At 48.3% G+C, this 26943-nt stretch overlaps 1 protein-coding gene and 2 long non-coding RNA genes across 3 annotated transcripts in view; 2 read left to right on the plus strand and 1 right to left on the minus strand.

Moving 5' to 3' along the window:
• Positions 1-1974: 1974 nt before the first annotated feature.
• On the minus strand, positions 1975-8670 carry LOC112579578. The gene is made up of 2 exons (XR_006545264.2): positions 7941-8670; positions 1975-2425 (listed from the first exon to the last, which is right to left on the minus strand). It is a non-coding gene; the product is annotated as an uncharacterized LOC112579578 (long non-coding RNA).
• Positions 8671-8708: 38 nt separating this feature from the next.
• ABTB2 (ankyrin repeat and BTB domain containing 2) overlaps positions 8709-26943 on the plus strand; it is a 186844-nt gene continuing 168609 nt past the window's right edge. The window contains exon 1 of the mRNA XM_044929273.2: positions 8709-10875. Coding sequence (XP_044785208.2) covers positions 9495-10875 — 1381 coding nt within the window. The 5' untranslated portion in view covers positions 8709-9494. The remainder of the gene's footprint in view (positions 10876-26943) is intronic.
• On the plus strand, positions 10884-17456 carry LOC123329725. Its single transcript, XR_006545265.2, has 2 exons — positions 10884-14108; positions 15283-17456. It is a non-coding gene; the product is annotated as an uncharacterized LOC123329725 (long non-coding RNA).

The raw sequence follows: 26943 nt of genomic DNA on the forward strand, positions 1-26943 counted from the left end.
TAGCTTTAAGTTTCAGCCCATCCCTTAAAATTCTTGCCTTTAACATCTTAATGGCTGCGTCTCTAATAACAGCTATCACATCTAAGATACCAGCTGCCTAACAGGCAGAACTCCCTCTTGGAGAGATGCCTCCCCGCATCTTGTTTACTCTGTGCACTTCTTACTCGCACCTGCACGCTCACGCACACCACCTCCTTTTCCCCCCGTGGACCAGTGCCCTAGGTTTATATTTACCTTTGGAACAGTACTTGCGTCCAACAGAATCATCAAATTCCAGCTTTGTGCAGGGGTCAGATGAACACTGACCTGTTCTGGGATTTATCTGGATTCATTCCAAGGGCCTTGCCCTACCACCACTGCCTGAGCAGATACATAAACAATGGAGCTGTATTTTCTGCTTCAAGTTAAATAAAAAAAAGTCCCAGTCACTTTAGAGCAACTCTGTAGGCAGGCTGGAGGTCTCTGCCCAGTTAAGCCCGGGATATACTAGGTCAAAACCATATAAACAGAGTCTTAAACAAAATATTGCATCATGAATATAGTAGAGGGAGAAACAGAGTGCAATATTTCCTGAGCTTAACCACTGAATCCTTTTTCACAGACCATCTCATGAGGCTCTTCAGCAGAACATGCTTTGGAAAAGTGTATTATTTTTCCCCTTCCTTAGTCAACTTGGGGTTCTTCATTTCAAATGATCTGTTTGTCTCTCTGTTTTTTGTCTATTTTATTTTTTACAAGTAGAACTTTTTATTTGGAAAATTTGGGCAATATCATGTACAAAAACACAAACTTTTTCTTAAATTGAAATACAGTTGATTTGTCAAGTTATGTCAGTTTCAGGTATACAGCAAAGTGGTTCATTTATATACACTTACATATCTATTCTTTTTCAGATCCTTTTCCCTTATAGGTTATACAAAATATTGAATATCCTTCCCCATGATGTACAGTAGGTCCTTGTTGGTTACCTGTTTTATATAGAGTAGTATGTATGTATTAATCCCAAACTCTTTATTTACGCCTCCCTCACCTCGCCTTTGGTAACCATGATTGTTTCCTATGTCTGTGGGTCTGTTTCTGTGTTGCCTGTCTGTCTCTTTAGTACTGAGGTCCAGAAAAATGATACCTGAGTCAGGAATGGGCTACCTTGGGTCTCAAGAAATGGAAGGGTTACCTCACGGTTTCTACACCATCCGTGCTTTCTGAGTAACTGAGTGCTCTGCTTGAAATCCAGCTACCATAAGCTGTTCTGCTAACCATGGCACACTCATCTGTCTACCAGCATCTTTTTCAGCTCTTCTGGCATTCCGTGGGGGTATTTCCTTCCTTGTGGTTGTCCCATTCCTCCTTTAGACGCATCAATCCATGTGGTGAGTCATAAACTGGCAATGGCCCTTGGTGAGTGGCTTTTGAGAAGCACCGCAAAGCTTGTTATGCAGGAGAGTTATTCTCATGCGCCCATTTCTACATGTTAGCCATGTGGTTTTTTAATGGCAAGGACCTTGTCTAACGTAACTTCATGGTACTTAACATATGTCCGACTCTTTTGTGACCCTGTGGACTGTAGCCCGCCAGGGTCCTCTGTCCATGGGATTTCCCAGGCAAGAACACTGGAGGAGGTTGCCACTTCCTTCTCCAGGGGATTTTCCAAACCCAGGGATTAAACCCAAATTTTCTGCAGTGGCAGGCAGATTTTTTTTTTTTTTTTTTTACCACTGAGCCACCAGGGAAGCCCAAGAGAGTTCTCTCTGTATTTAAATAATATTAACCTCTTCTCTTTCAAGATAAATTCTACCGTATTTTGTCCCCTTGACCAAATTCCAGAAGATAATGAAGGACAGGGAAGCCTGGTGTGCTGCAATCCATGGGGTCACAAAGAGCTGGACACAGTGTAGCTACTGAGCAACAACAACCTTCACATTGTTTTTTTATTTTGTAAGAAATTGTGTAACAAATATGAGAGATTGCCCAAGGTAAAGTTTGCACACTTTATTTCAAGCTCTTGCCTTGTATAACTTTTGCATAGGTAATCCCAAATCTGTTTTCGAAGTGCTCACTCCACTGGAAATTCTCCCAATATTTGCTTTGGTTTCATCATGTTCTTTTTAACTTGTCCAGCCACATGACAGTTGTTTTTCTTTGAAGATTATGTTTAGGCCAGGCCTGAGTTAAGAACGTGGGTTTGCTTTCTCTTTTTCTGATATAATTTGCATTCCTAAGATTAAGCACATTACTACCAGATTGCCTTCATTAAACACACACGCATATATAAGAAGCCGCATCCATTCTTTCCTTAGTCTGAAGTTTTGTACTTTATCTGGCTTGCCAACTCCCCGAAAGATTAACTGCAGTCAGTTGGTTCGTTTTTCAGAGGGTTCCGTGTACTTGTTCTCTATCAGTATCTTTCTTCCTCTTTTTCTTTCTCCTCCATCACATAGAACACAAACACAGACAGGGCTTAGTTTGTATCTCCAGTCCTCAAGAGGACTATAGAACTCCTTGGGGAATATATCAAAGACAAGAGATCTACGGTCTTAATCGTCTGTCCTGGCTTTCTAGCCCCTTTACCAGATGTTTCCAGAAAGATCTTTCTTTTTTGTCTTTGCTGCCCTGTGCAGACTTCGTTGCCCCTCAGCATGTGGGATCTTACTTCCCCAACCAGGGATAGAACTCACATCCCCTACATGGGAAGGTAGATTCTTACTCACTGGACCACCAGGGAAGTCTCTCTCTCTTTTTTTTAAAGGTGAAAATTACAAAACACATTTCAGTGTGTGTCTCTAAAAGATAAAAACATTTAAATATAACCATGCTACCATTACCACATCAAAAAACTAACAATGATTTCATAATAGCAAATATCCAGACAGTGTTTCTGATTTCCAATTGTTTCATAAGGTCAAATCTTTATTGATTTTTTAAAAATTACAAATAAATTCCACACATTGTGATTGGCTGATATGTCTTCTAAGTCTCTTTCAGTATACAGGTTTCCTATCCATCTCTGTTCCTTTTAATTGACTAATGAAATTCAGTTGTTTGTCCAGTATCATTTCCCACCACTGAATTTTGCTGAACAAATCCTTGCAGTGCAATTTAACATTCACAGGATTCTGAAATTTACTGGTAGGCATGCAGTTTCCCTGGTGGCTCAGACTGTTAAGTATCTGCCTACCATGTAAGAGACCTGGGTTCAATCCCTGGGACAGGAAAATCCCCTGGAGAAGGGTCTGGCTACCCACTCCAGTATTCTTGCCTGGAGAACCTCATGGACAGCCTGGCAGCTACAATCCGTAGGGTAGCAAAGAGTCAGACACGACTGAGCGGCTAACACTTTCACTTTCATGCAGAATTCTAGAGAATAGCAAGGAGAGATAAGAAGGCCTTCCTAAATGAACAATGCAGAGAAATAGGGGGAAACAACAGAATGGGAAAGATAGAGATCTCAAGAAAATTGGAGATATAAAGGGAATATTTCATGCAAGGATCAGATCAGATCATATCAGTCACTCAGTCGTGTCCGACTTTGCGACCCCATGAATCGCAGCACACCAGGCCTCCCTGTCCATCACCAACTCCCGGAGTTCACTCAGACTCACGTCCATCAAGTCAGTGATGCCATCCAGCCATCTCATCCTCTGTCATCCCCTTCTCCTCCTGCTCCCAATCCCTCCCAGCATCAGAGTCTTTTCCAATGAGTCAACTCTTCGCACGAAGTGGCCAAAGTACTGGAGTTTCAGCTTTAACATCATTCCTTCCAAAAAATCCCAGGGCTGGTCTCCTTCAGAATGGACTGGTTGGATCTCCTTGCAGTCCAAGGGACTCTCAAGAGTCTTCTCCAACACCACAGTTCAAAAGCATCTATTCTTTGGCGCTCAGCCTTCTTCACAGTCCAACTCTCACATCCATACATGACCACAGGAAAAACCATAGCCTTGACTAGATGGACCTTTGTTGGCAAAGTAATGTCTCTGCTTTTCAATATGCTATCTAGGTTGGTCTTAAGTTTCCTTCCAAGGAGTAAGTGTCTTTTAATTTCATGGCTGCAGTCACCATCTGCAGTGATTTTGGAGCCCAGAAAAATAAAGTCTGACACTGTTTCCACTGTTTCCCCATCTATTTCCCATGAAGTGGTGGGACCAGATGCCATGATCTTCATTTTCTGAATGTTGAGCTTTAAGCCAACTTTTTCACTCTCCACTTTCACTTTCATCAAGAGGCTTTTTAGTTCCTCTTCACTTTCTGCCATAAGGGTGGTGTCATCTGCATATCTGAGGTTATTGATATTTCTCTTGGCAATCTTGATTCCAGCTTCTGTTTCTTCCAGTCCAGCATTTCTCATGATGTACTCTGCATGCAAGGATAGGCACAATAAAAGACAGAAATGGTAAGGACCTAACAGAAGCAGAAGAGATTAAAAAGAGGTGGCAAGAATACACAGGAAAATTATACAAAAAAGGTCTTAATGACCCAGATTACCATGATGGTGTCATCACTCTCCTAGAGTGAGACATCCTGCAGTATGAAATCAAGTGGGCCTTAGAAAGCATTATAACAAACAAAGCTAGTGGAGGTGATTGAATTCCAGCTGAGCTATTTAAATCCTAAAAGATGATGCTAGTAAAGTGCTGCACTCAATATGCCAACAAATTTGGAAAATTCAGCAGTGGCCATAGGACTGGAAAAGGTCAGTTTTCATTCCAATTCCAAAGAAAGACAATGCCAAAGAATGTTCAAACTACTGTACAATTGCACTCATTTCACATGCTAGCAAGGTAATGCTCAAAATCCCTCAAGCTAGGCTTCAGCAGTAAATGAACCAAGCACTTTCAGATGTACAAGCTGGATTTAGAAAACAGAGAGGAACCAGAGATCAAATTGCCAGCATTCATTGAATCATAAAGAAAAGCAAGGAAATCAAGAAAAATATCTATATGATTCAACTCTCACATCCATCCATGAATGCTGGAAAAACCATAGCTTTGGTTATATGGACCTTTGACTGCAAAGTAATGTCTCTGCTTTTTAATATGCTGTCTAGGTTGGCACCCCACTCCAGTACTCTTGCCTGGAAAATCCCATGGATGGAGGAGCCTTGTGGGCTGCAGTCCATGGGGTCACTAAGAGTCAGACACGACTGAGAGACTTCACTTTCACTCTTCACTTTCATGCATTGGAGAAGGAAATGGCGACCCACTCCAGTGTTCTTGCCTGGAGAATCCTAGGGACGGGGGAGCCTGGTGGGCTGCTGTCTATGGGGTCGCGCAGAGTCAGACACGACTGAAGCGACTTAGCAGCAGCAGCAGGTTTGTTATAGCTTTGACATCTTTTGAACCATAAAGAAGGCTGAGTGCCAAAGAATTGATGTTTTTGAATCGTGGTGTTAGAGAAGACTCTTGAGAGACCCTTGGACAGCAAGGAGATCAAACCAGTCAATCCCAAAGGAAATCAACCCTGAATATTCACTAGAAGGACTGATGCTGAAGTTGAAGCTCCAATACTTTGGCCACTTGTTGCAAAGAGCTGACTGATTGGAAAAGACCCTGATGCTGGGAAAGATTGAAGGCAAAAGGAGGGAGGTGGGGAGCATCAGAGGATGAGATGGTTAGATGGTATCACTGACTCAATGGACATGAATCTGAACAAACTCTGGGAGAGAGAGAAGGACAGGTGAGTCTGGCATGCTGTATTCCATGTGGTCGCACAGTCGGACACAACTTAGCGACTGAACAACAGCAACAAATGTTTTATTCTTTTTACACTTCAAATCATCAAGTAACTTGAATATATTAAGATAAATCCATTTGCTCTTTTCCTCCAAGATACATTCCAGATAGTTTCCTAGATAACCCTTCCATTCAGTAAGTTCCCTGTGTCAAATTTCCAGTTGTCATATTTGTTACTTTTTAAATTTAAAAAAATTTTTGTTTAATTTACAATGTTGTGCTGGTTTCTGCCATACAACAAGGAGAATCAGTGATAAATAAATATATACACATGTGTGTGTTTTCAGTCGTGACTGACTCTTTGCAATCCCATGGACTATATCCATGGAATTTTCCAGGCAAGAATACTGGAGTGGGTTGCCATTTCTTTCTCCAGGGAATCTTCTCTACCCAGGGATTGAACCCCTGTCTCCTGCATTGGCAGGCAGATACTTTACCACTGAGCCACCTAGGAAGCCCCTTAGCTTCATACAGGTAATGCATATTTGTTGAAAATTTTCTTCACCAACAATGTTGAAATCAAGACCCAAACTACAAAACATGATGGCAACTGATGCTTATAAAAAAATAATGCGAAGGGTTATGTTTCACAGATTTGTGCAAACGTCTTTCAAATCTCAGTCTGTCCTTTTATCAAAGAGGAGATTGAAGCATCTGTTATTCCTTGTGATTTAATAGTTAAAAAAAAAAAAAAACACCGCATTCCATTGACAAAAAAGAAAAAGCTTTGCTTCCAAACAGCACTAGTCTTTAAAGTGACTTTTCCCCAACATAAATATAGAAAATAGCCTTTTTATGGAGCACATTCGGCTTGGTCAGAACCCCTTCCTCCCCAACAACATTTAGATGTCGCCTGAGTCTTCGGTGCATGCGCAGCCTGGGAGGTCTGAATATATACATATGCCCCCTCCCTCTTGATCCTCCCTCCCCCACTCTCCATCCCACCCCTCTAGGTCCTCACAGAGTTCCAGGCTGGGCTCCTTGTGTTATATAGCCGCTTCCCAGTCGTTACCTATTTTAGGGTTAACTTTTTATGGAGGAGCACAACAAAATGATTAAAAAAAAAAAAAAAAAGAAAACCCGAAAAAAAAAAAAACTTGGCCGATTTTATTTCCTCTAAATGTCCATTAGAGGGAGACATTGGCTTTACTATTATATGACCTGCCTCTTGAGAAATTTGTATGCAGGTCAGGAAGCAACAGTTAGAACTGGACATGGAACAACAGACTGGTTCAAAATAGGAAAAGGAGTACGTCAAGGCTGTATATTGTCACCCTGCTTATTTAACTTATATGCAGAGTACATCATGAGAAATGCTGGGCTGGAAGAAGCACAAGCTGGAATCAAGATTGCCAGGAGAAATATCAATAACTATAGATATGCAGATGACACCACCCTTATGACAGAAAGTGAAGAGGAACTAAAAAGGCTCTTGATGAAGGTGAAAGAGGAGAGTGAAAAAGTTGGCTTAAAACTCAACATTCAGAAAACGAAGATCATGACATCTGGTCCCATCACTTCATGGGAAATAGATGGGGAAACAGTGGAAACAGTGTCAGACTTTATTTTTGGGGGCTCCAAAATCACTGCAGATGGTAACTGCAGCCATGAAATTAAAAGACTCTTACTCCTTGGAAGGAAAGTTATGACCAACCTAGATAGCATATTGAAAAGCAGAGACATTACTTTGCCAACAAACGTCTGTCTAGTCAAGGCTATGGTTTTTCCAGTAGTCATGTATGGATGTGAGACTTGGACTGTGAAGAAAGCTGAGCACCGAAGAATTGATGCTTTTGAACTGTGGTGTTGGAGAAGACCCTTGAGAGTCCCTTGGACTGTAAGGAGATCCAACCAGTCCATTCTGAAGGAGATCAGGCCTGGGTGTTCTTTGGAAGGAATGATGTTAAAGCTGAAACTCCAGTACTTTGGCCACTTCATGCGAAGAGTTGACTCATTGGAAAAGACTCTGATGCTGGGAGGGACTGGGGGCAAGAGGAGAAGGGGATGACAGAGGATGAGATGGCTGGATGGCATCACCGACTCGATGGACGTGGGTCTGAGTGAACTCCGGGAGTTGGTGATGGACAGGGAGGCCTGGCATGCTGCGATTCATGGGGTCGCAAAGAGTCGGACACGACTGAGAGACTGAACTGAGTAAGATTTAAATCGTATCAAATTTCTTTTCACATTTTTAAGCAAATTGAATATCCTTACCTACTTTGACTTCCTATCTCTGTTATAGAAGATGTAGTCACATCTTGTGTCCTCTTTTGATTTGGTTCCTGCGGACTTAACATCGTTCATTAGTATCAATACTTCCAGCCTTGACGCCATTCCCAGTTGTAACCACCAGGCGGCGGTATTGCATAAAGAAAGATGCGCTGGAAGGCAAAATTAAGTTAAAACCGCCAAAGCAAAAGGAGTTTCACCGGGAAAGGGCAATTAATTTAAGAAGGAGAGAGAGAAACCAGACATTTCTAGTTCGTATGCAACTCACAGCCCAAGGTCAAAACCCTGTGAGATATAGTACAAAGCAGCTATTCAAGAGCGCAGGAGGAGGCTGACCTGGGGGAAATGCTTGCACAATCTCCTCCTTGCTTTTGTGGCTCCACAGGAGGAGGCGTGTCCACGTTCGTGCACGTGTCTGTGAATAGTTACAGGACAGCTGCCGGCCTGGGTAGGACAGGGCATGGATCTGCTGGATATACCGCCTCTGGACAAGTGCATGAGACAGGTTTACAACGGTGCTGCTTGGAGGTCAGCTCTCATTTTACCCCTGAAGGAAAGCGGGTCCTGAGCCGGGCAGAGAGCTCGCCTGAGGGCACACCGTTAGGAAGAGGAGCGTTCAGCCAGATGTTCCAAGCGCAGGCCACAACTAGGGACGTTTTTCGTTTTCGCACACCCATTACGCACGTGTGTAATACCCGCCCCCCACCCCCACACCGCCCCCCCGCCCCCAGCACACACACTCGGACACTGAGGCACAAGAAGGATCCAACACAGCAAGCGGCGTTGTACAGTTTAACAGGAAAGTCACCGACTCCTGCAAATCTGATCAGTTACGGCCTTCTCCCTGGAGTAGTACTCAGACTACTGCGTGTGTTATATTTCAAGTGGCGGGGAGAGGTGAGGGAGGAATCGCAGCCCTCTGGAGGCTGTCCATTTATCAGATGCCAGATTAAGAATTTCTATTCTGATTGGAGCCTAGAAAACAACGTAAAGAAAACCGGACGGATTTGGGAAGAGAAGAAAACACGAGCAAACTCCTCCCTCCAAATACAACTGGAGTTTCGTCTCGGGAAAGGGGGAGGGGCTTAGCAGAAAGTCTTGAGAGAGAGGTGGGGCGTCTGACTTGGGTCCCCTCCCCCAGGCCTCGGTTCCCTCCTCTAGTCCCAACCCCTCCTGCTCCCCTACCCATACTCGCCTCGCTGGCTTTGGTGTTCGACACCAAAAGGGTTTGAAAAGGAGCTGCGGACGCCCAAAGCCTGGACGGCGGGAAGGTGGCAACGCACAGTGGCTTTTCCTTTACCTCTTTCTTTAATTCGTCAGCTTCCGAGCCTAACGTTTCGATCCCCGCTTTCCCACCCGCCAGGTCGCTCACTCGCCATCTCTTTCCCCCTCCTCCACCGCTCCCTCGGCGGCTCCTCCAGACCCTCCGCCTCCAGCCCCGCCTCTGCCTGCGCTGGGTTTCACCCGCGGCGGAGTGAAATCAGCAAAGTGACCGCCCCTCTGGGAGATCATTGGTGTAGCCCCTGCCCGTCGCGGCCGATGATTGGTGGGCCGCCCGGGTTATTTGCATGCTGGCGGCAGCCGAGTACCCAGCTGTGCAGGCGGCTGGCTCCGCGCAGAAGTTTGCAGAGAGCTTTCTCGCAGGTCGGTCCCGGACTCGCGCAACGCCGGGAGCCGCCTCCCTCGATCGCCGCCGCCCTGTTCTCTCGGGATCCCTTCTCTGCGGAGAATAGACGCTCTGCTTCAGGAAAGTTGAGGTGGACCAGGGGGGTTGCGGAGGAGGAGCAGCGGAGGATCGTTCCAGTGACAGCTCAGAGTCGGGACGCCGGGAGCGTGGGGCTCTGGCCGCCGCGAATCTCGCCCACCTTCCTGCGGCCGCCGGGTAGGCGGGCAGGCGATGCGGCCGCCGAGCCCCGCGGTGCCGAGAGAAAGGAGGGCGCCCCGGAGAGCCTAGAGCTTGTTTCTGCCCACTTGGGGAAGGGCGCATGGAGTTGTGAGCGCCCCTCGCTCGGCGAGGCCGCCCCGGGCAGGCTCCCCATGGCCGGGACGTACAGCTCCACTTTGAAGACGCTGGAGGACTTGACCTTGGACTCCGGGTATGGGGCCGGGGACTCGTGCCGCTCGCTCAGCCTCTCGTCCTCCAAGTCCAACTCGCAGGCGCTCAACTCTTCGGCGCAGCAACACCGCGGGGCGGCCTGGTGGTGCTACTCCGGCTCCATGAACAGCCGCCACAACAGCTGGGACACGGTGAACACGGTGCTGCCCGAGGACCCCGAAGTGGCAGACCTCTTCTCGCGCTGCCCGCGCCTGCCCGAACTGGAGGAGTTCCCCTGGACCGAGGGAGACGTGGCCCGGGTCCTTCGCAAAGGTGCCAGCGGCCGGCGGCAGCCCCTGTTCTCCGCCGAAGCGGTCAGGCGCCTGGCGGGGCTGCTCCGCCGGGCGCTCATCCGGGTGGCCCGCGAGGCGCAGCGCCTGAGCGTGCTGCACGCCAAGTGCACCCGCTTCGAGGTGCAAAGCGCCGTGCGCCTGGTGCACAGCTGGGCACTGGCCGAGAGCTGCGCGCTGGCCGCGGTCAAGGCCCTGTCCCTATACAGCATGAGCGCGGGCGACGGGCTGCGCCGGGGCAAGTCGGCGCGCTGCGGCCTCACCTTCTCAGTGGGCCGCTTCTTTCGCTGGATGGTGGACACCCGCATCTCCGTGCGAATCCACGAGTACGCGGCCATCTCGCTCACCGCCTGCATGGAGAATCTGGTGGAAGAGATCCGGGCCAGGGTGCTCGCCAGCCAGAGCCCCGACGGCGGAGGGGCCGGAGGCGGGGACGTGTCCGCTGAGGCCCTGGAGATGGTCATCAACAATGACGCCGAGCTCTGGGGCGTCCTGCAGCCCTATGAGCATCTCATCTGCGGCAAGAACGCCAATGGTAAGCTCGCGGGCTCCGGGCCCGTGGACCGGGTTGGGGGGGGAGTCCAACCTGGGCTACGCAGGGGGTGAATTTCCTAGGACCAAGGAGATTCAAGACCTGAGAAAAAGCGTTTGGTCGTTGGGTAGAGGAGTTCATTAAGGAGTCTTTCCCGAGGTGGTTCTTTCGGCGACTGACTTTCGGAGGGCAAAGTAGTGGTTGATCTTCTGCTTCCTGTTCTGCGTCGTGTTGTCGCTGTTGGGGGCCATTCACTGATTGAACCTCTTGATGAAGCCATCCCTGAACCTCTCTTGGCGCGAAGCGGACTGCCTTGTGGCCCTCTGCCTTGATGGGTCTGTAGTTGGCCTCTTTCCCCGACCACTGGGTAGATCAACTACGGTTCGGTCCTAATTCTGTCGAGTACAGTAGCAGCAGCCAGAGGGTCTGGGCTGCGAAGTCTTGGCTAAGTGGGATGGAAGGAGGGGAAGTGGATGCCCGGGACCTGGCCCTGCCACCTTGAGCTTTGCTGGGTTGAAGGATGCCTTTCAGGGCCCTCTGGGGAAAGGTGGAGAGGTAGTGGTGGGTTCTTGACTCTGAGCCCAGGGTGATGGAACATGGTGACTTCTGAACCCCCTTCCCGGTAAAGGGAATCACATGCCAGTTCCCAGACCTGACTTTCCAAGCTGTCACCAACCAAGTGAGCAATTAATTAAAACCCTATGTTGGTATTAAGTGCATGACCTTCTAGACTTTGCTGAAAGAAAGTATGACCCCATAGTCATCAACCAAGCTAGGGGGAACTGGGGTGGGGGATGGGCAGACAGCACTGTGTCAAGTGCCAGAAAGAAACCTTTGGGTAGTTGCCTTTCTCTGAAAGAGGACATAGCTTCAGTGCAGAGTGATAGGGAAGCAAAGCACTTGACCTTTTCACTAGAAAGGTTACGGTGTGACCTGGGTTCAACAGTAAACTGCCTACCAGACTCCAACTTCAGGAGTCAGCAAACCATCAGTTCTCTAGAATGATACTTTGGCTAAACATCCTTACAGTCTGATCGGAGGGTGATTTTAGGGGCTGCATTCAGTGGCAAGTAAGTGGTACAGAGGAAGAGGCCAGGGGGTATGGAAAAGGCATAAAGGGAGTCATATTTAAGTGTGGTTCTACATAATCGTAATAGCGAAAATCTTAAATTAGCACTCAACAGTGTGTCAGTCTCTGTTTCTAGCACTTTAATATATAAACTTAAGTAATCCCAGCCCCCCTATTAGGTAGGTACCTATAGTATTATCCCCATTAGATAGATGGGGAAACTGAGGTACCCAGCAGTCAAGTGATTAACCCAAGCTTACACGGATATTAAGTGACAAGAATTCGAACCCAGTCAGGCTCCAGAGGTCAAGCTTTTAGCCACCGGAGGAGAGGAAGCAGCTTTGTTTTCATTGATCCAATTTCCAAGGGGAGCAGTTGACAACTAAAGACTTCATTTTGAAGACAGTCTGTCTCTACCAGCATGGCTGACTTTGACTTTCTTGGGTTTTGTTTTTAATTCTGGCACAACTGAAAGGAGATGCCAGGAATGGCAAGAAGAGCACTTGCCTTTTAATTTTCCTCCTCTTAGGTCAGAGTTGAGGTCAGTCCAGAATCTCAGCTGATGATGTCACAGCTGATAATTGTGCTTTGCCCTGCAGGTTTGTGGCATCAGCAGGGGGAACACAGGCTCCAGGACAGGAAGTGGAGGGCAGGGGGATTTCCATACGGTTGTCAGAGCCCAGGGGAAGCAGCCTGAACTTTTGGCTGAGGGGAGGCCCAGTCTGAACTCAAAGAAGGAAGACTCCTAGGAGAAAAAAACAAGGCCCTAAGGTGGATAATAGGTGACAAACAAACAAAACATGCCCTTCACACAGAACTGGTGCCCCTCAGGTTGAGAGGCTTCTCGGTTTTTCTAACTGTGAATTGAAGCTGTTAAGAGCAGCTGCCTCCTCGGGGCCCTCTGAAAATTCAGAATGTGAGAAGTGGCTAGAACACAGGTGTTTTCCGTGAACGGGCTTATTTCCTATCTAGGGTCATCACTCCTTGGGATTTTCTTTACAGGGTGGGGTTTTGACCCCGTGATTTGACCTCTTCCCCTCCATCCGACACCCCAAACAATCCTTCTTAAGCCATGGTAGTTGAGACGGCAGGGCTCTTGTGTGACAGACGACACATGTCCAGGATGCCCCGAGCAAGCGTGTCCCTCGACTCACTCCTCAGTCTCCAGGGAGCTCTCCAGTGAGACAGGTGACCATTTGCTTCCCCTGAGTAATATGGATGCTCATTTTTTATACATGAAAACCTGAGGGTGGCCCCAGGAAACAATAACCAGGCTCATTTATTAAGTCCCTTTAGACAAAGTGAAATGAATGTCTAGTAGAGAGGCAATGAATTACTTATGCCTGAGAGCTGACTTCAGAGGGAAGCACAAACTGCTTAGGAAGGAAGTGGAGAGAACCTAAACCTTTGTTGTACCAAAATAAGCCAAGGCCAGCAAGGTTACCGTCTACACAGCTGAAGTCTAATTGGCAGATGGCCGCACATGGGAGAGTTGCTGGCTCACAGTCTTGTCTTGCAGGTCTTCCCTTCAAATTATATATTTATTGTTGTTATGCCTGCTAATTATACAGCAAGGGCACACGCATTTGAGTCAGGTATATAGGGCTCTTAAACTTTTAATGTCTTCCAGCTGGGAATTCAAGAACCCTAATCCATCTAGTCCAGTCCATTACTCAGAGTACTGGGCAAATATGGTTTTGCTCAACCCCAGATGGATGATAAAAGTTCTATGGTGTTTATAAAACATGATCTCAGCTTCATAGCTCACCACGAGTTATATCTCGCTTGCTCATTTGGTATCGATGTGCCTGTTCCCAGGGCAGTGTCATTAAGTGATGCTATCTTCGTGGCTTCCTTAAGAGAGGTAGAGAAACCACTTTAATAGAGTGGTATTTATAAACAGGGAGCTGGCAGAAAATAGAAGCTTCTCTCATCCACACCTCCCTTCTTCCCTCCCTCGCTCATTGTTGTATGTCAGTTTGATGCTGAGCATCGCTTGGGGTTTCTCACTGGCCATTTTTCTTACTAAATGTTCACGAATGTCCATGGCCTTGGAGATAATTTCCTTCCATTCGGAGATGCTAGGTTAAATGATAGGGTTTTGATGAGAATATTCCTACTCCAAAGCAGTAACCAGGATGTACATGAAAGGAGCTCCATCATAATGGTAAGGAGCGAAAACTTTGGAATCGCAGTAAGGATTTGAAGCTCACCTCTGCTATTTCTATGAGTGACCTGGGCCATATTTCTTAACCATTCTAAGCCTCAATTTTGTTATCTGTAAAATGGGGGATAATAACAGCACTTAACTCCTCAGGTTGGTGTGAGGACTGGATGATATCATAGATGTAAATATTGAATCACATAGTAAATGCTTAATAAATAGTTGTGGTTCATTCAACAAATATTTATTGACCACGGACCCTGCACCACTATTAAAAGTACTGTGGATTAATTGGGGGAGGGGGAGGATCCTCCTCTCATGAAGTGAACTAATGGAGGAGACAAGGAAAAAGTGAACAAATAGGGATTTACTTTTAGCAGTAACTGTTATTAACAACCACCAAAAGCAAAGTAATGGGATAGTATGACTGGGGCTAATTTAAATGATGGCCAAGGAAGGCCTTTCTGAAATTTCATTAGGAATAGATAATATATCAATACCGCTGCTGTCTAAGGATCTCAAAGGAAAAAAAAAAAAAGTGAGGACCTTTCTGAATTATTTGCTTATTTATCAGGTGAGGCAAATCCCAACAATCTCATTTGCAGCGGAGAAATGAAAGGGCTGCATCTAGAAAGCTCTTCTAGTTGTGGAACTCATTTAACACTGAGCTTCTAGGATGGGTTTCCGTCGTGATAATCAACTCCAGGAGCAAGGGTTAATTGAGCCACTAGTTGCTGTTTAATCAGTTTCCACACCTGCGTAGTTTGGGGAGGGGGAGCAGCTACCCTCCTTTTTAACTGTTTTATTGAAGCCAAGAGAGCTAGTAAAACTGAAACAAAGCAAGCTTGTGGAAACACAGACTTTTTTTTACTCCCCCTTGAATGCCTGAGAAATGCAGCCCAGCTTTAAGTTGTTAGAAGAACAAAGTGGGGTTGTTCGGCCTCCTCCAGGAGGTTTACCTGCCTCCACACCAGTGGAAGGGCCACCTTTCTGTGAATTTCCCCACACCCAGGGCAGGTTCCTGAGTCGTTTCCTGCGCGTGTCACCCCATCACTCTGTGGGCTCATGGGCATCCGTGCCTCCCCTGTGCCTCCCACGGGGTCTGGCACACAGCGACACTCCAGGAGTGGCAGTCAGACAAATGATTGATCCCACCATGCAAAATGTTTAATTCCAGAACTTCATTTGAAATCCTTTGACGCCCTCAGAAGACTCTTCCCCGCTTTCTACCGTGGTGGAGAAATTCAAGTTCTCGGTGAAGAGAGGCAGCATTTTGGAGGGTACCCAAACCATGGGGACATCATTCAATCTTTTGATCCTCTAATCATGAGCAGGGTTCCCTACACTGTGATGAGTCAGTGTAAATAAGGATTTCGCGTCACAGGGGCTTCCTTCAGTGTGCAGCACCCACAGTGGGGGTTTCACAGCAGCCGTCTAACTGGCCACAGATAGATCCACAGGAAGACCGAGTTCAAAGAGGCACTCAGTTCCCCTAAGAATAGCATTACCAATCCCATCTTGCATGCAGAGCTGCCCTAGAGGGCTGTCTGTGGATGACTATTGCTCAAAGGGCTTCCCGGATGGCTCAGTGGTAAAGCACCCACCTGCTAATGCAGGAGACCCAGGTTCGATCCCTGGGTCAGGAAGATCCCCTGGAGAAGGAAATGGCAACCCCATTCAGTATGCTTGCCTGGAGAATCCCATGGACAGAGGAGCCTGGTGGGCTATAGGCTATGGGGTCACAAAGAATCATTCACAACTGAGTGAGCATAGCGCAGCACTGCTCAGAAGAGGTTGCCTCTGTGTTGCACCTCATCTGCCTCCAGTCTGAGGATGGCACTAAGGCATTCAACTACCTCCTCATCCAGGGATGCATGGACAATGTCTCAGGTCTGAAAATAAGCCAGGGACACTGGGCTGCAAATCCTCAGGCTGGTCCTTACCCCATTTCCCCATCAGTACCTGTCCTTCCCCCAGCTGGGGCTGTGGGCGAGTGCTCTGTCTCTGTTGCCACACTCCTCCAGCTGTAATAACAGGCCTGACCTCTGCACAGCTCAGAAACCTTTTCATCTGGGATCTTGCCCACTGCCTATAAAAACCCATCGAGTGGGATGCTCTTTCACAGGAGGGTCTCTGGGAACACAGGATTCACAGCTTGGTGACAGCCGAGCCAGGGCCAAGCCCCATGTCACTCACGCCCTAGGCCTGTGAAGAGTCCCAGAAACAAAGGTAGAGAGGGACAGGGCAGTATTTGCCCCTCTGCCAGTGGAGGCGAGGGTCAGACTCACAGACTCAGTGGTCCCTATCGTAGATCTTGCTTGTTAATGGCCTGCTGTGTCCAGGCACTTTACATCCTTTAGGCCAGAGAATCTTCACAACCAAGGTGAAAACCAGGCATCAAGGCCCAAGAATGGATCTCCCTCCAGAAGATGTGTTATGCTGTTTAAACGCTGCTTGCTGGTGGGCCCAGAGTGTCCCGCAGGTGGCATCTATTTTAAGGCGCCTTTATTGCTACTCCTGAGGGGCAGGGAACTCTGCTGCCCAGGGAGGGCTTTACAAGTGTCAGCTGCTGAGTGATCAACAAGTTTAGCCGAATGGAAAAGCTGCCGCCTCCATCTTCCAAGAGCAGGCAGAGCCAGCTTGGAGGAGGACACCCAGCGGGAGAGAACCCAAAGGGAGCCCATGTTTAGGCCACTGGCCTCAGGACACGCAACTCATTTGCTCTGGAGCCGGCAGAAAGTCTTCTGTGAAGGGGCCTTTGATTTCCTCTGAGTCCCCTACAGTGTTGGGCCGTTGGTGAAACGTCAGAGCTGGGAGCACAGGGAGAGAAGGAATCGGCGTAGCAAGCGCGGAGATGCTCCGGCTTTGAAGTCTGAGCTGGGTCCCAAATTGCCTTGCCTCTTACCAGGGCCTGGAGCAAGTCACTTCAAGTCCCCGACTATAAAGCGTGGGGCCGGCTCTCATCCACAGGCGGTTATGCCCCGTGAATACTCACTGCTCCCAGGACGTCAGAGCTGACGCTGGGTTGAGCATTGAGAACTTGCCCAGGGTGGGGCGGCCTGGGTGTCATTCCTGGCTCCCTCCCTTGTGAGTTGCGTGATCCCAGGCAGGGTCACTGCTATGCTTTGGTTTCTTCCTCCATAACAGGATTTGGACCGCATCGCTTTTTTTTTTTTTTTTTTTAATTTTGGCTTCACTGAATCTTGGTTGTGGTGCACGAGCTTTTCTCTAGTTGCCACACGTGGGGGTTTCTCTAGTTGTGACACAAGGGCTTTGTTACTGTGCAACATTTGGGATCTTTGTTCCCCAACCAGGGATCAAGCCTGCATACCCTGCCTTGGGAGGCGGATTCTTAACTGCTGGACCACCAGGGAAGTCCCTGGACTGGGTACATTGTGTTGCAGGGCTGTCTTGTGCCCTGAAGTATACTTAGCAGCATCCCAGCCCCCACCCACTAGATGCCAAGTAGCATCCTCCCTGCCCCACTCTCCCCACCCCAGCTGGCCAGTTGTGACAATCAAAAATGTCTCTAGACACTGACAGATGTCTGTTAGGGGGTGCAGAATTGCCCCTGGTTGAGAAATACTGCTCTGTAGTAGAGCTAAAAAGAGTACACAACTCGTAGGATGTTTGGGAGGATTTACTAAAGGTCTCTGCAAGGGACTTTGCACTGGGCCTGCACATAAAATAATCATTCTAATCACTGTTACATTTTTTTGCAAACTGTATTGCATGCACCCGTCGAGTTCACTTTTTGCCGAAGTGGACATTGGTAGTGCAGGGGAGGACCGTGACCCAAATCCCAGGGTGACGAGGATGAGTCACACAGCTTTCCTGGGTGACTAATTGGGAGGAGGAAGTCACGGAATCTGGAAAAGGCACCTTTGCACCCTGCTTGGTTATGGCTCCTCTTGGCCTCAAGATGAAGAGGGCTGGCAGTGAGAGCCGACCCTCCTTCCTGAGCTCCAGGCTGACCCTGCCGGAGGACAGTGATGGCGCAGGCTCAAAGCTGCGCGCGTTCTGCTGGGGAGTCACTCTGCTGTGTCTGGGACCCCGCCTCGTGCAGCTGCCAAGCCCTGAGCCACAGGACAGCAGGTGTTTTGTGTTTGCCGGCCTGTCATGTAAACATACTTTGTGGTCTTCTTGCTTGTTTTAAAAAAGGCCTAAATGGTTTTGCAACTTTGGCGGTAGGCTTGGAGCAGCTTCCCGAATTGGGAGGAGAAGCTTCAGAAACACCACCCGAGTAAGCCTGAGGAATGCCACGCCGGCCTCGTTAATCAGCTGCTTGCCGAGCGCCAGCTACATCCAAGGCCACGGAGACAGATGGGAGGAGGACGGGAATGGATCTTGCCCATCAAGAAGTTTAGAATCTAGTAGAGATGGCAAGGGGCTTCCCTGGTGGTCCATACGGTAAAGAATCCTCCTGCAATGCAGGAGACCTGGGTTCGTCCCTTGGGTTGAGAAGATCCCCTGGAGAAGGGTATGGCTACCCACTCCAGTTTCCCTGCCTGGGAAATCCCAGGGACAGGGGAGCCTAGCAGGTTACAGCCCATGGGGTCGCAAAGAGTCAGGCATGACAGAGTGACCATGCACACACGCCGGGAAAGCAAAGCATGTCTATGGATCCTTCCAAGGATGTTTAGGGTCCTTACATTCAAATGACAGGTGATGCTAAAGCCACATCTTCCCCACTTCCCATTAGGGGTGTTTTTCATAAGCCATTTTACTTAATCCTCCCAAGCCACTCTGTAAGACAGATATACTGTCCACCCCATAGATGGGGACCTTGAAGCTTTGGGTGACTGCAGAGCTCAAAGGGGAGAGGTGAGCCCTGGCTGGGTGGGAGGGAGGGAGTCGGGGCTGCTTTGTGGAGGATGTAGCATGTGGTCCAGGGGCACTTGGGCGGGCCGGGCTGTGATGGGGAAGGGGAAGTGGTGCTGAGAGCATGCAGGCTTCCAGGCAGAGGGAACAGTGTGAGCAAAGACCTGGAAGCCAGTGTGTGTGTGTTGGAAAAGTGACCCTCTTTGGCTGGAAGGTTCAGACGCATGACGAGGAGGAGCAGGGCAGATAACACAGCAGAGAGGAAAACTTTCCCACATCTTCTATCCAGATGTTAAGGAGCCTGCCAGAGCTCAGGAAGAGAGTTTTCCAAAACTCATTTTTATAATTCAGAAATGGAGTGTGTCTGCTCCCCAGCGCATCGTAACCACAGCCTCAGACCTCCCATTACCCTTCTTGTTGATTGAAAGCTTGACCTCAGAAATGCCCCCCGGCCTCTGTCCTAAGACTACAAGTAAGGAAAGAAGATGTTTACCCCAGCAGACCTGGTCTGAGAGGGCCTGAAGAGCAAGGCTGCCATCAACTTTACTTCCCTCATGCAATTTGACTTCTGACCTGGCATTTCTTGCAAGGCCCTGAATGTAGCATTTCAAGCCAAAGCAGTCCCAATAGGGAATGAAGATTGGGGCTGGCACACCTGTTAAATGAGGCTGTTGGCCTGACTCTTGCCAAGGCAGGATTCTCAAACATAGAGGCAGAGAGGGACAGAAAACAGGATAAGAGGGTCCCAGAACTTTAGATTTGTGCTTGGTATGTTCAGCTTCCAGATTGGAGCATATCATTTTGAAAACAACAGCTCAATTCTGAGAGATTTAGTCACCTTCTCATTCTTGCTGAAGGTGTTTCCAGAGCACTGATAATCAAGATTTCAGTCCTGTTAACTGTTTGATACTGTAGAAACCACCTTCGAGCTCAGTGCCACCTGGACTGAACTCCTAGAGTCCACCTGAAGTCCTCTGACAGTAGTGAAATGAGATAGATCAATGGCTTAGCCCATGACTCGGGTGTTAGACCTTTTCCTGACCCCAGTGTTACAAAGGAATTTGTCACTTGAAAGAGAATTCTCTTGAATATTTTGCGCACTCTCTCTGTGTATATATATATACATACACACAATATATATATATACACACACACATACAATCATTTATGGTTAATGGTTTTAGTCCATTGTTTTCTAAAATTGAGTTAGGCAAGAGGTTAGGGGTAGGGGGTGGTCAGTTTCATGATGAAAAAATTACATAGGAGAGCTGAATTTGGAAGTACCAGAGGTAGAAGGTTAGGGGTGGGGAGAGATTAAAGAGGACCACGAGGAGAGTGAAACAGGTCTTTTAGTGCATGAAAATTGTCCCTAAAATTGAGGCAGCAAAGTTTTGTTGAAATTTTTACAACTTTTCTCCTGTGTCTTTTAAGATAGTGAAAGCATTATTTGCAGTGAGAGCTGTTCATGAACACACGTTTCACAGACCAAGCAAGTGTATACGCACAAGCATTGTGGACCATCCGGTTCAGAGAGTGAAGGCTGTGGATCCAGAATATTCTGGGTTGGAGCTTGGCCTCTCCATGACCTGGAGTGAATCACTCCATCTTCTTGGCTCTCTGTTACTTATCTGTGGCCTGAAGAGGTTGGACTAGATTCTCCAAGGGCCCCTCTGTCTCCGACAATGTTTCTAGACCCCACGTGGATATTGTGAAGTCACTTTCCTAAGGTCGAGCCCTGTAATTAGTATCCTTGGAAAAGAAATGGCCCGGGATGAGGCTGGCCAAGCTCTCGAAAAGACGGCCCGGGTAGTAGGACCAAACACCATCCTTTGTATATTAGGATTAACTGTGATTACTCTGCTTAGAGTTTTCTTCCCCCACTTTCTTCAGAAGGTGAGTTCTGTCTACTCTTGGCTGACCCACCCCTCCAGCGCTCGGCAGCTGCGTCCAGGTCCTGGCTGGCCTGCTGGGTGGTGGGATCAGCCCCGAGGTGACTTCATGCAGCTGGTGTCTGCAGCCTGCCTACCCGGCCTCAGATATTTATAGCAGGGAGCAGCTAGGGAAAAAAAATTAAATATGGTACACCCTTCTTTATACTGTGTGGGACAGAGACAGGCATTGTGAGGAATTTAGAAGGCAGGGCAGTATAATCCAGCAAGATATTTTTAAATGCTGTTTGTTGCCGTTGGCAGGGCCGGTTCTTCAAAGGCAGGGAAAGTGAGAGTAAGTGAGGATGACAGGCTGCCAGGAATTCTGAAATTGAGACGGGCAGCTCGGCAGCCCAAGGGGTACGGGTTCTGAACCCCAATTTCCTTCAGTCGCAGAGTTTGAGCAGGGCTTGGGGAGGTCCCCACCAGAGCCGGGTGAGCGGGGCGGCTTGTCCCTCTCCCCACCCCGGCCCGTCTACTCTATGAATTCCCAAGTTCAAGGTGAATCAAATGTGCTGGAGAAGCAGCAGTCATGACTGAAAAAAAGTGGCTCCTGTGAAAAGAGAGACCCGGTGCTGCTGCTTTAACTCATTTCAGCAGCCGGGAAAACACGTTGTATGTGGGGACACCATTTGGAAGCAAGTTGCTCACAGCTGTTCTCCTGGATGTGCGATCTCTCCAGGACAAGCCAGGCAGGCCAGGGCTGTGCCGAGACCCAGTTCAGTAGCAGGTGAGAGGGCCTCCGGGGTAGAGCTACCCCTGGAAAGATGACAGAGACGCCCCACCCCCCTGCCGCCACCACCTGTCCCACGGATGCTTGTAACTATCCTGGGAGAAGCTGCAATGGTTTCTACCGTGTTGGTCTTGCAGGACACAGGGTGGTTACGGTGGGAGGGTCTGGGGATTGGGATCCAGGAAGACGCTAAGAGTTCGGTTTCGAGTGCATCAACTTTTTTGTTCAGCATGTATGTATTGAGGATTTCCTGTGTGCAGTGTTAGAACAAATGAATATGAGAGACTCGAAGGAGGGGAGGGTGCAGGCCCAGAGGATCATGAGGAGGAAGAAAGCCTGCTGGAGGAGACCCAGTGAGGCCTGCCAGGCTGGGAAAGGCAGTTCTGGGCCGAGGGAGCAGCAAGTGTGGGGTGAGGCCCTGGAGGCCAGGGGACACGTGACAGGAGCTGGGTATATACGTATTAAGGAGATGTGATCAGAGATGGGAGGGAGGGAGTGGTCAGCCAGGTAGGGCCTTGGAGGCCACTGCGTGGCACCTTGGCTTCCAATTCTAAGTCTGCTGGGAGCCCCTGGAGGGGCCGAGGCCCAGGAATGACATGGTCTGATGTATATTTTAACAAGATCACGCTCTCTGCCATGTTGGAAATGAACTGGAGCATCAAGCAGGGGCGCAGCATGACTGCTCAGGACCCTTTGGTGGTGATCCAGGTGAGAGGATGGTGGCTTGGGTGTCAGTGGAGGAGGTTATTGATGTATGTTTTGTTTGTTTGTTTAAGATGTTTTTCATGTGGGCCGTTTTCAAAGTCTGTATTGAATTTGTTTCGATACTGCTTCTGTTTTATGTTTTGGGTGTTTGGCTGCAAGGCATGCGGGATCCTAGCTCCCTGACCAGGGACTGAACCCGCACCGCCTGTATTGGAAGGCGAAGTCTTAACCCTCGGACCTCCAGGGAAGTCCCTAGTGGTGCATTTTGAAGTCCGAGCCAGCGGGACTTGCCAATAGCTTGGATGTGAGGGATGAGTGAGGAATCCGTGTGACCCCCAAGGTGTATGGTCTGAGCAACTGAAAGGAGAGAGTGGCCGTGGATTGAAAGAGGAGCAGCTCTATATGGAAAAAGCAGGGCTGAGCCAGAGACCCAGGTGTGGTTTTGGTTGCTTGTCTCAAACTTGATACAGAGAGAGATCAAGCAGGAGGGTGGCCGCCTGTCCCCTTGACTGGGAGGAAAGGCCACGGCAAACATCTATAGTCACTGTGGATTGACTCGCTGCCCTCCTTTGCCTTCCCGGAGGATAGGCACTGCGCAGCAGGGCCGGTTAGGACGTCAGGCAGTGCAGATTTAATTTTCAGTCTTATCATTCTTTGGTTGATGGCTTTAAGAGCCCCCCTAAATTTTGTCTTCTAGCGTCTTCACAGGCAGCCAGCAGCCTTTAATGAAGATCGTCAGATCCATTGTTTCCTGTCATTAGTGTGAAGTCTGTTTAATTAGGCCCAGTTGTTCTATGGATTGTTGTGACTTTGAACATGTGTCCTTCGGTTCTGGGAAAGCGAGTTTCCATTTCCAAGCAGCTTTGGATTCCTGGAGGTCAAGTCTGGGTCAGAAATTTAGCCGGAAAGAGAATCACTGGGGGTGATTTGAGAGGGCACAGGGGCCCAGAGGGGTCTCAGAAAGACCTTGGGAGTAACCAGGTGTCAGTGAGATGACTTGACCCCTGCTGCTCAGGTGACATCGGTGGCTAAGAGATGGAATCTGAGAGTCACCATTGCCTGATAGCCAACTGGTTACTTCGTCTCTGAACCTCAGTCTTCCTCTTCTGTTTAATGGGTATACCATGGTTCCTAACTTAGAGTTGTTTCAGGGACTCTTAACCCTGGATTCACACTAGAATCACCTGAAGAGCTTTTAATAAGAAAAAGTGTGTGTGTGTGTGAAGGCCCCATCTCCAGAAATTCTGACATAAATGATCTGGAATAGGAACCAGACTGTGTGGGTGGTAGTTCTTGGGAGAGTCTGATGCTCTATGAGCACTCAGACATTACCTATTATTCATGGTAAAACAAAATCATTGTTCTAGAGCATTCGAGTCTGCCCCACCCAGGATGGTGACTTCCCTTCACTTCCCAGCCATGCTGATTTGGCTTGCTCCTCTGGCGGGATCACCAAAACACACCCAAGAGAAGCTTGAGCTGTGAGGTCCGCATGAAAAGAGCACGGTTAGATCTAGAATGGCAGTGGCACCATGTAATGACGTTACCCAGCCCGCTGCTGAAAGAGGGAGATTAATCCCATCTTTCAGAGGAGGAAACCAAGGCTCAGGGAATTTCAGTCTCTTGTTCAAAGTCATACAGCTAATGACAGGTAGGAACGATAATCAAACGCCAGCATCCTCACCCCTGATTCCCCACTCAGTCACACCCTGTTGCCTCCCAACCCAGAGAAGCTGAGAAACTCAATGCTCAGCTCCGATCTCCAGCACATGCCTGCTACGTGTTGAGCCTTTACAAAGTCCCAGCCCTTGCCACATGCTTCACATGTATGGTGTTGAGTAGTCTATGATTGCCCAGTGAGGTTTGTAGTCTTCTTAATCTCATTTGGGGCTTCCCTGGTGGCTCAGAGGTTAAAGCGTCTGCCTGCAATGCGGGAGACCTGGGTTCGATCCCTGGGTCGGAAAGATCCCCTGGAGAAGGAAATGGCAACCCACTCCAGTATTCTTGCCTAGAGAATCCCATGGACGGAGGAGTCTAGTGGGCTACAGTCCATGGGGTCGCAAAGAGTTGGACACGACTGAGCAACTTCACTTCACTTCACTAATCTCATTTGACAGCTGAAGAGACTGGGGCTCAGAGAGGTCAAGATAGCATAGCTGGCAGATCAGCTGGGCTCGGAGGTCTTCATTCACCAGACTGCCTCTGTCCTCAGCGGCAGCCCGGGTAGGGGTGAAGCACATGCAGAGATTTCCTGAGCCAAGAAATGAATGGGTTGGTCCACGAGGGCTAGAGGAAAAGCATCCCTCATGGCTTCCGAAGGACCGAGCCATTTAGGTGCCTTAAAATAGCAACATCGCTCAGAGGGGTGACCAGCCTGACCCGCCTGAGGGCTGTGGTGGAGATACTTGTTTCTCTGGGAGTTTAAAGCCATATTCTGCGAGGCACGGTACTTCTCTTCTGTTGCTGTGAATGAAATAACCTCTGAGAGATTGTGTGGGTTGCTTAAAATAGTTTCAGAGGAAGAGAGTTTGGAAGCGGTTAGCTTCTCAAGTCTATTTCCTCCTGATTTATGACACCTTAGAGGGTGCTGGGCCTCTTCTTGTTTACCCTCTGGTTTTTTCTTTCTACCATATTTTAGCTCTTGTGTCATCATAAGATGAAAGAGTTTGTCACCCAAAAAAGTGACAACCTTTCCTAAGTAATTTAATTAGAGGCTCAATACAGGTTTTTTTTTTTTCTTTTAAAAGGAAAAAAATAAAAAATGAGGCGAGGCCATTTGTTTTCCAGTCCGTCATTTCTCTCTTCCAGCTGCAGAGGTTCCAAAATCATAGCGATGATGTTTATTCTGGGGCAGGAAGAATTTGTTTTATTCCTTCACACTAAGGTCTGCCCTGGGAAGCGCATGTTTTCTTACAGTCTTCCCAGCGTGGGGGCCAGGACACCTGACATACTGAGAGGGAGAGGAATTGCTCTACTCAACACAGCAGCCAGTAGACTTGTGAAGCTATTGAAATTTAATAAAATTCAATATGGTTAAAACATCGTGCACGTGACATTTCCAGTGATCACTGGTCATGGGAGGCAGGTGGCTATCGGATTAGACAAAGCAGGTATGGACCATCTCCATCACCGCAGACATTCCATGGGGCATGTGGCCACCAAAGTGGCCATTGGTTGGTCACTTGCGGCCAGCTGAGTTTTTACAGGTCTCAAAATTTTTACCATTATCCAGCCTCTCTGAAGCCATCTGTGTGCAGAAACAAGATTCATAGATGTGGAGAGTAAGGCCATGGAGTTGTGTGGCTCTAACCTCTAGACCCTTGACCACAGGGTCAGCTTTTATGATTTCCAAGCTGCCTGGCCTGGAGCAAGTTAGCCTCTGAAGTTATCACTGTCCCTTATCAGTGAACTGGTGATCTTAAAGTACCCTGTAGGGGTTTTGTGAGGGTTAAACAAAATTAAAAAGTACACATACAACCCTTAGCAGAATGCTTGACACATGGTAACAACTTACATGTGTTACAAAGTTGTTCATAGGTTTTCTCATTTGAGTCGTTGTTGTCATTTTCAACGACTCAAATGAGTTGTTGACTTCCCTGGTGGCTCAGATGGTAAAGCGACTGCCTACAGTGCCGAAGACCCGGGTTCAATCCCTGAGTCAGGAAGATCCCCTGGAGAAGGAAATGGCAACCCACTCCAGTATTCTTGCCTGAAAAATCCCATGGACGGAGGAGCCTGGTAGGCTACAGTCCATGAGGTCCCAAAGAGTCGGACACGACTGAGCGACTTCACTGTTATTTTCAAGACAACGAAACAGGCTTGGGGGAACACTATTGCTGCTGGCCCTGCTGGTGCTCCTAGTACCAAGCAGTGGGACTTGAACTTGAGGTCTGCTTTTTCTCCTCCAAGTCTCTTCTTTGCTCCAGGGCTGGTTGGGTAACCCTTTGTCATCAGTCAGAAGAGGTCTGTCTGAACTAGAACCTCTCATTCAGGAACTGCCTATTCCTTCTACCATTTGAGGTGAGCTCTTTTCAGAGGTGTTTTGCCTAAAGCCCACCCGTCATGTCCACTTGGAGAACTGCCACCAGGTGAGCTCCTTCCAGAGTCTTTGGCTTCTTGGAGGTTGACGTTTATCCAAGAGATTAAGGCTGTTAGTGCTCTACCTGCCCTGTGGTCCTTTTGTGCCCTTTGCTATATGAGGACTGGGCCTGAGAGAGCCCTCAGTGGAATTCTGGCCGAGGATGACTTTGAAAGGAACATCCCCTGTAAAGAGTAGGACCAGGAGAGGCCTCTCTGATGTGATGAATAGAACGGGTCTGAGAGGATGTTTGCTCACCTCTGAAGCCTGGGTTCAACCCCTGACTCTACTACTCACTTGCACAAATCATATAGTGTTGGGACCAGATGTCTTTCCATGATGTACTTTTTACTGCTCCCAGCCCTTTGCTTGGGGGTGATGAGAAAGTCATTCTTGTTTTTCAAAGAAGCCCTGTTAATTATAGTACAGGCCTGTGCATAGCATATTCCCTACAATATAGCCCGTTAGTTAACCTTTCTGCACCTCAGTTTCTGCATCCTTAAAATGGGAACAGTGTACGAGTTTACCTGGCATGGTGGTGGTGAGGATAAAGCACCTAGCCTGGTGCCTGAC

The sequence above is a fragment of the Bubalus bubalis genome, chromosome 16, assembly GCF_019923935.1.
Source record: "Bubalus bubalis isolate 160015118507 breed Murrah chromosome 16, NDDB_SH_1, whole genome shotgun sequence".
In the NCBI taxonomy this organism is placed as follows: Eukaryota; Metazoa; Chordata; class Mammalia; order Artiodactyla; family Bovidae; genus Bubalus; species Bubalus bubalis.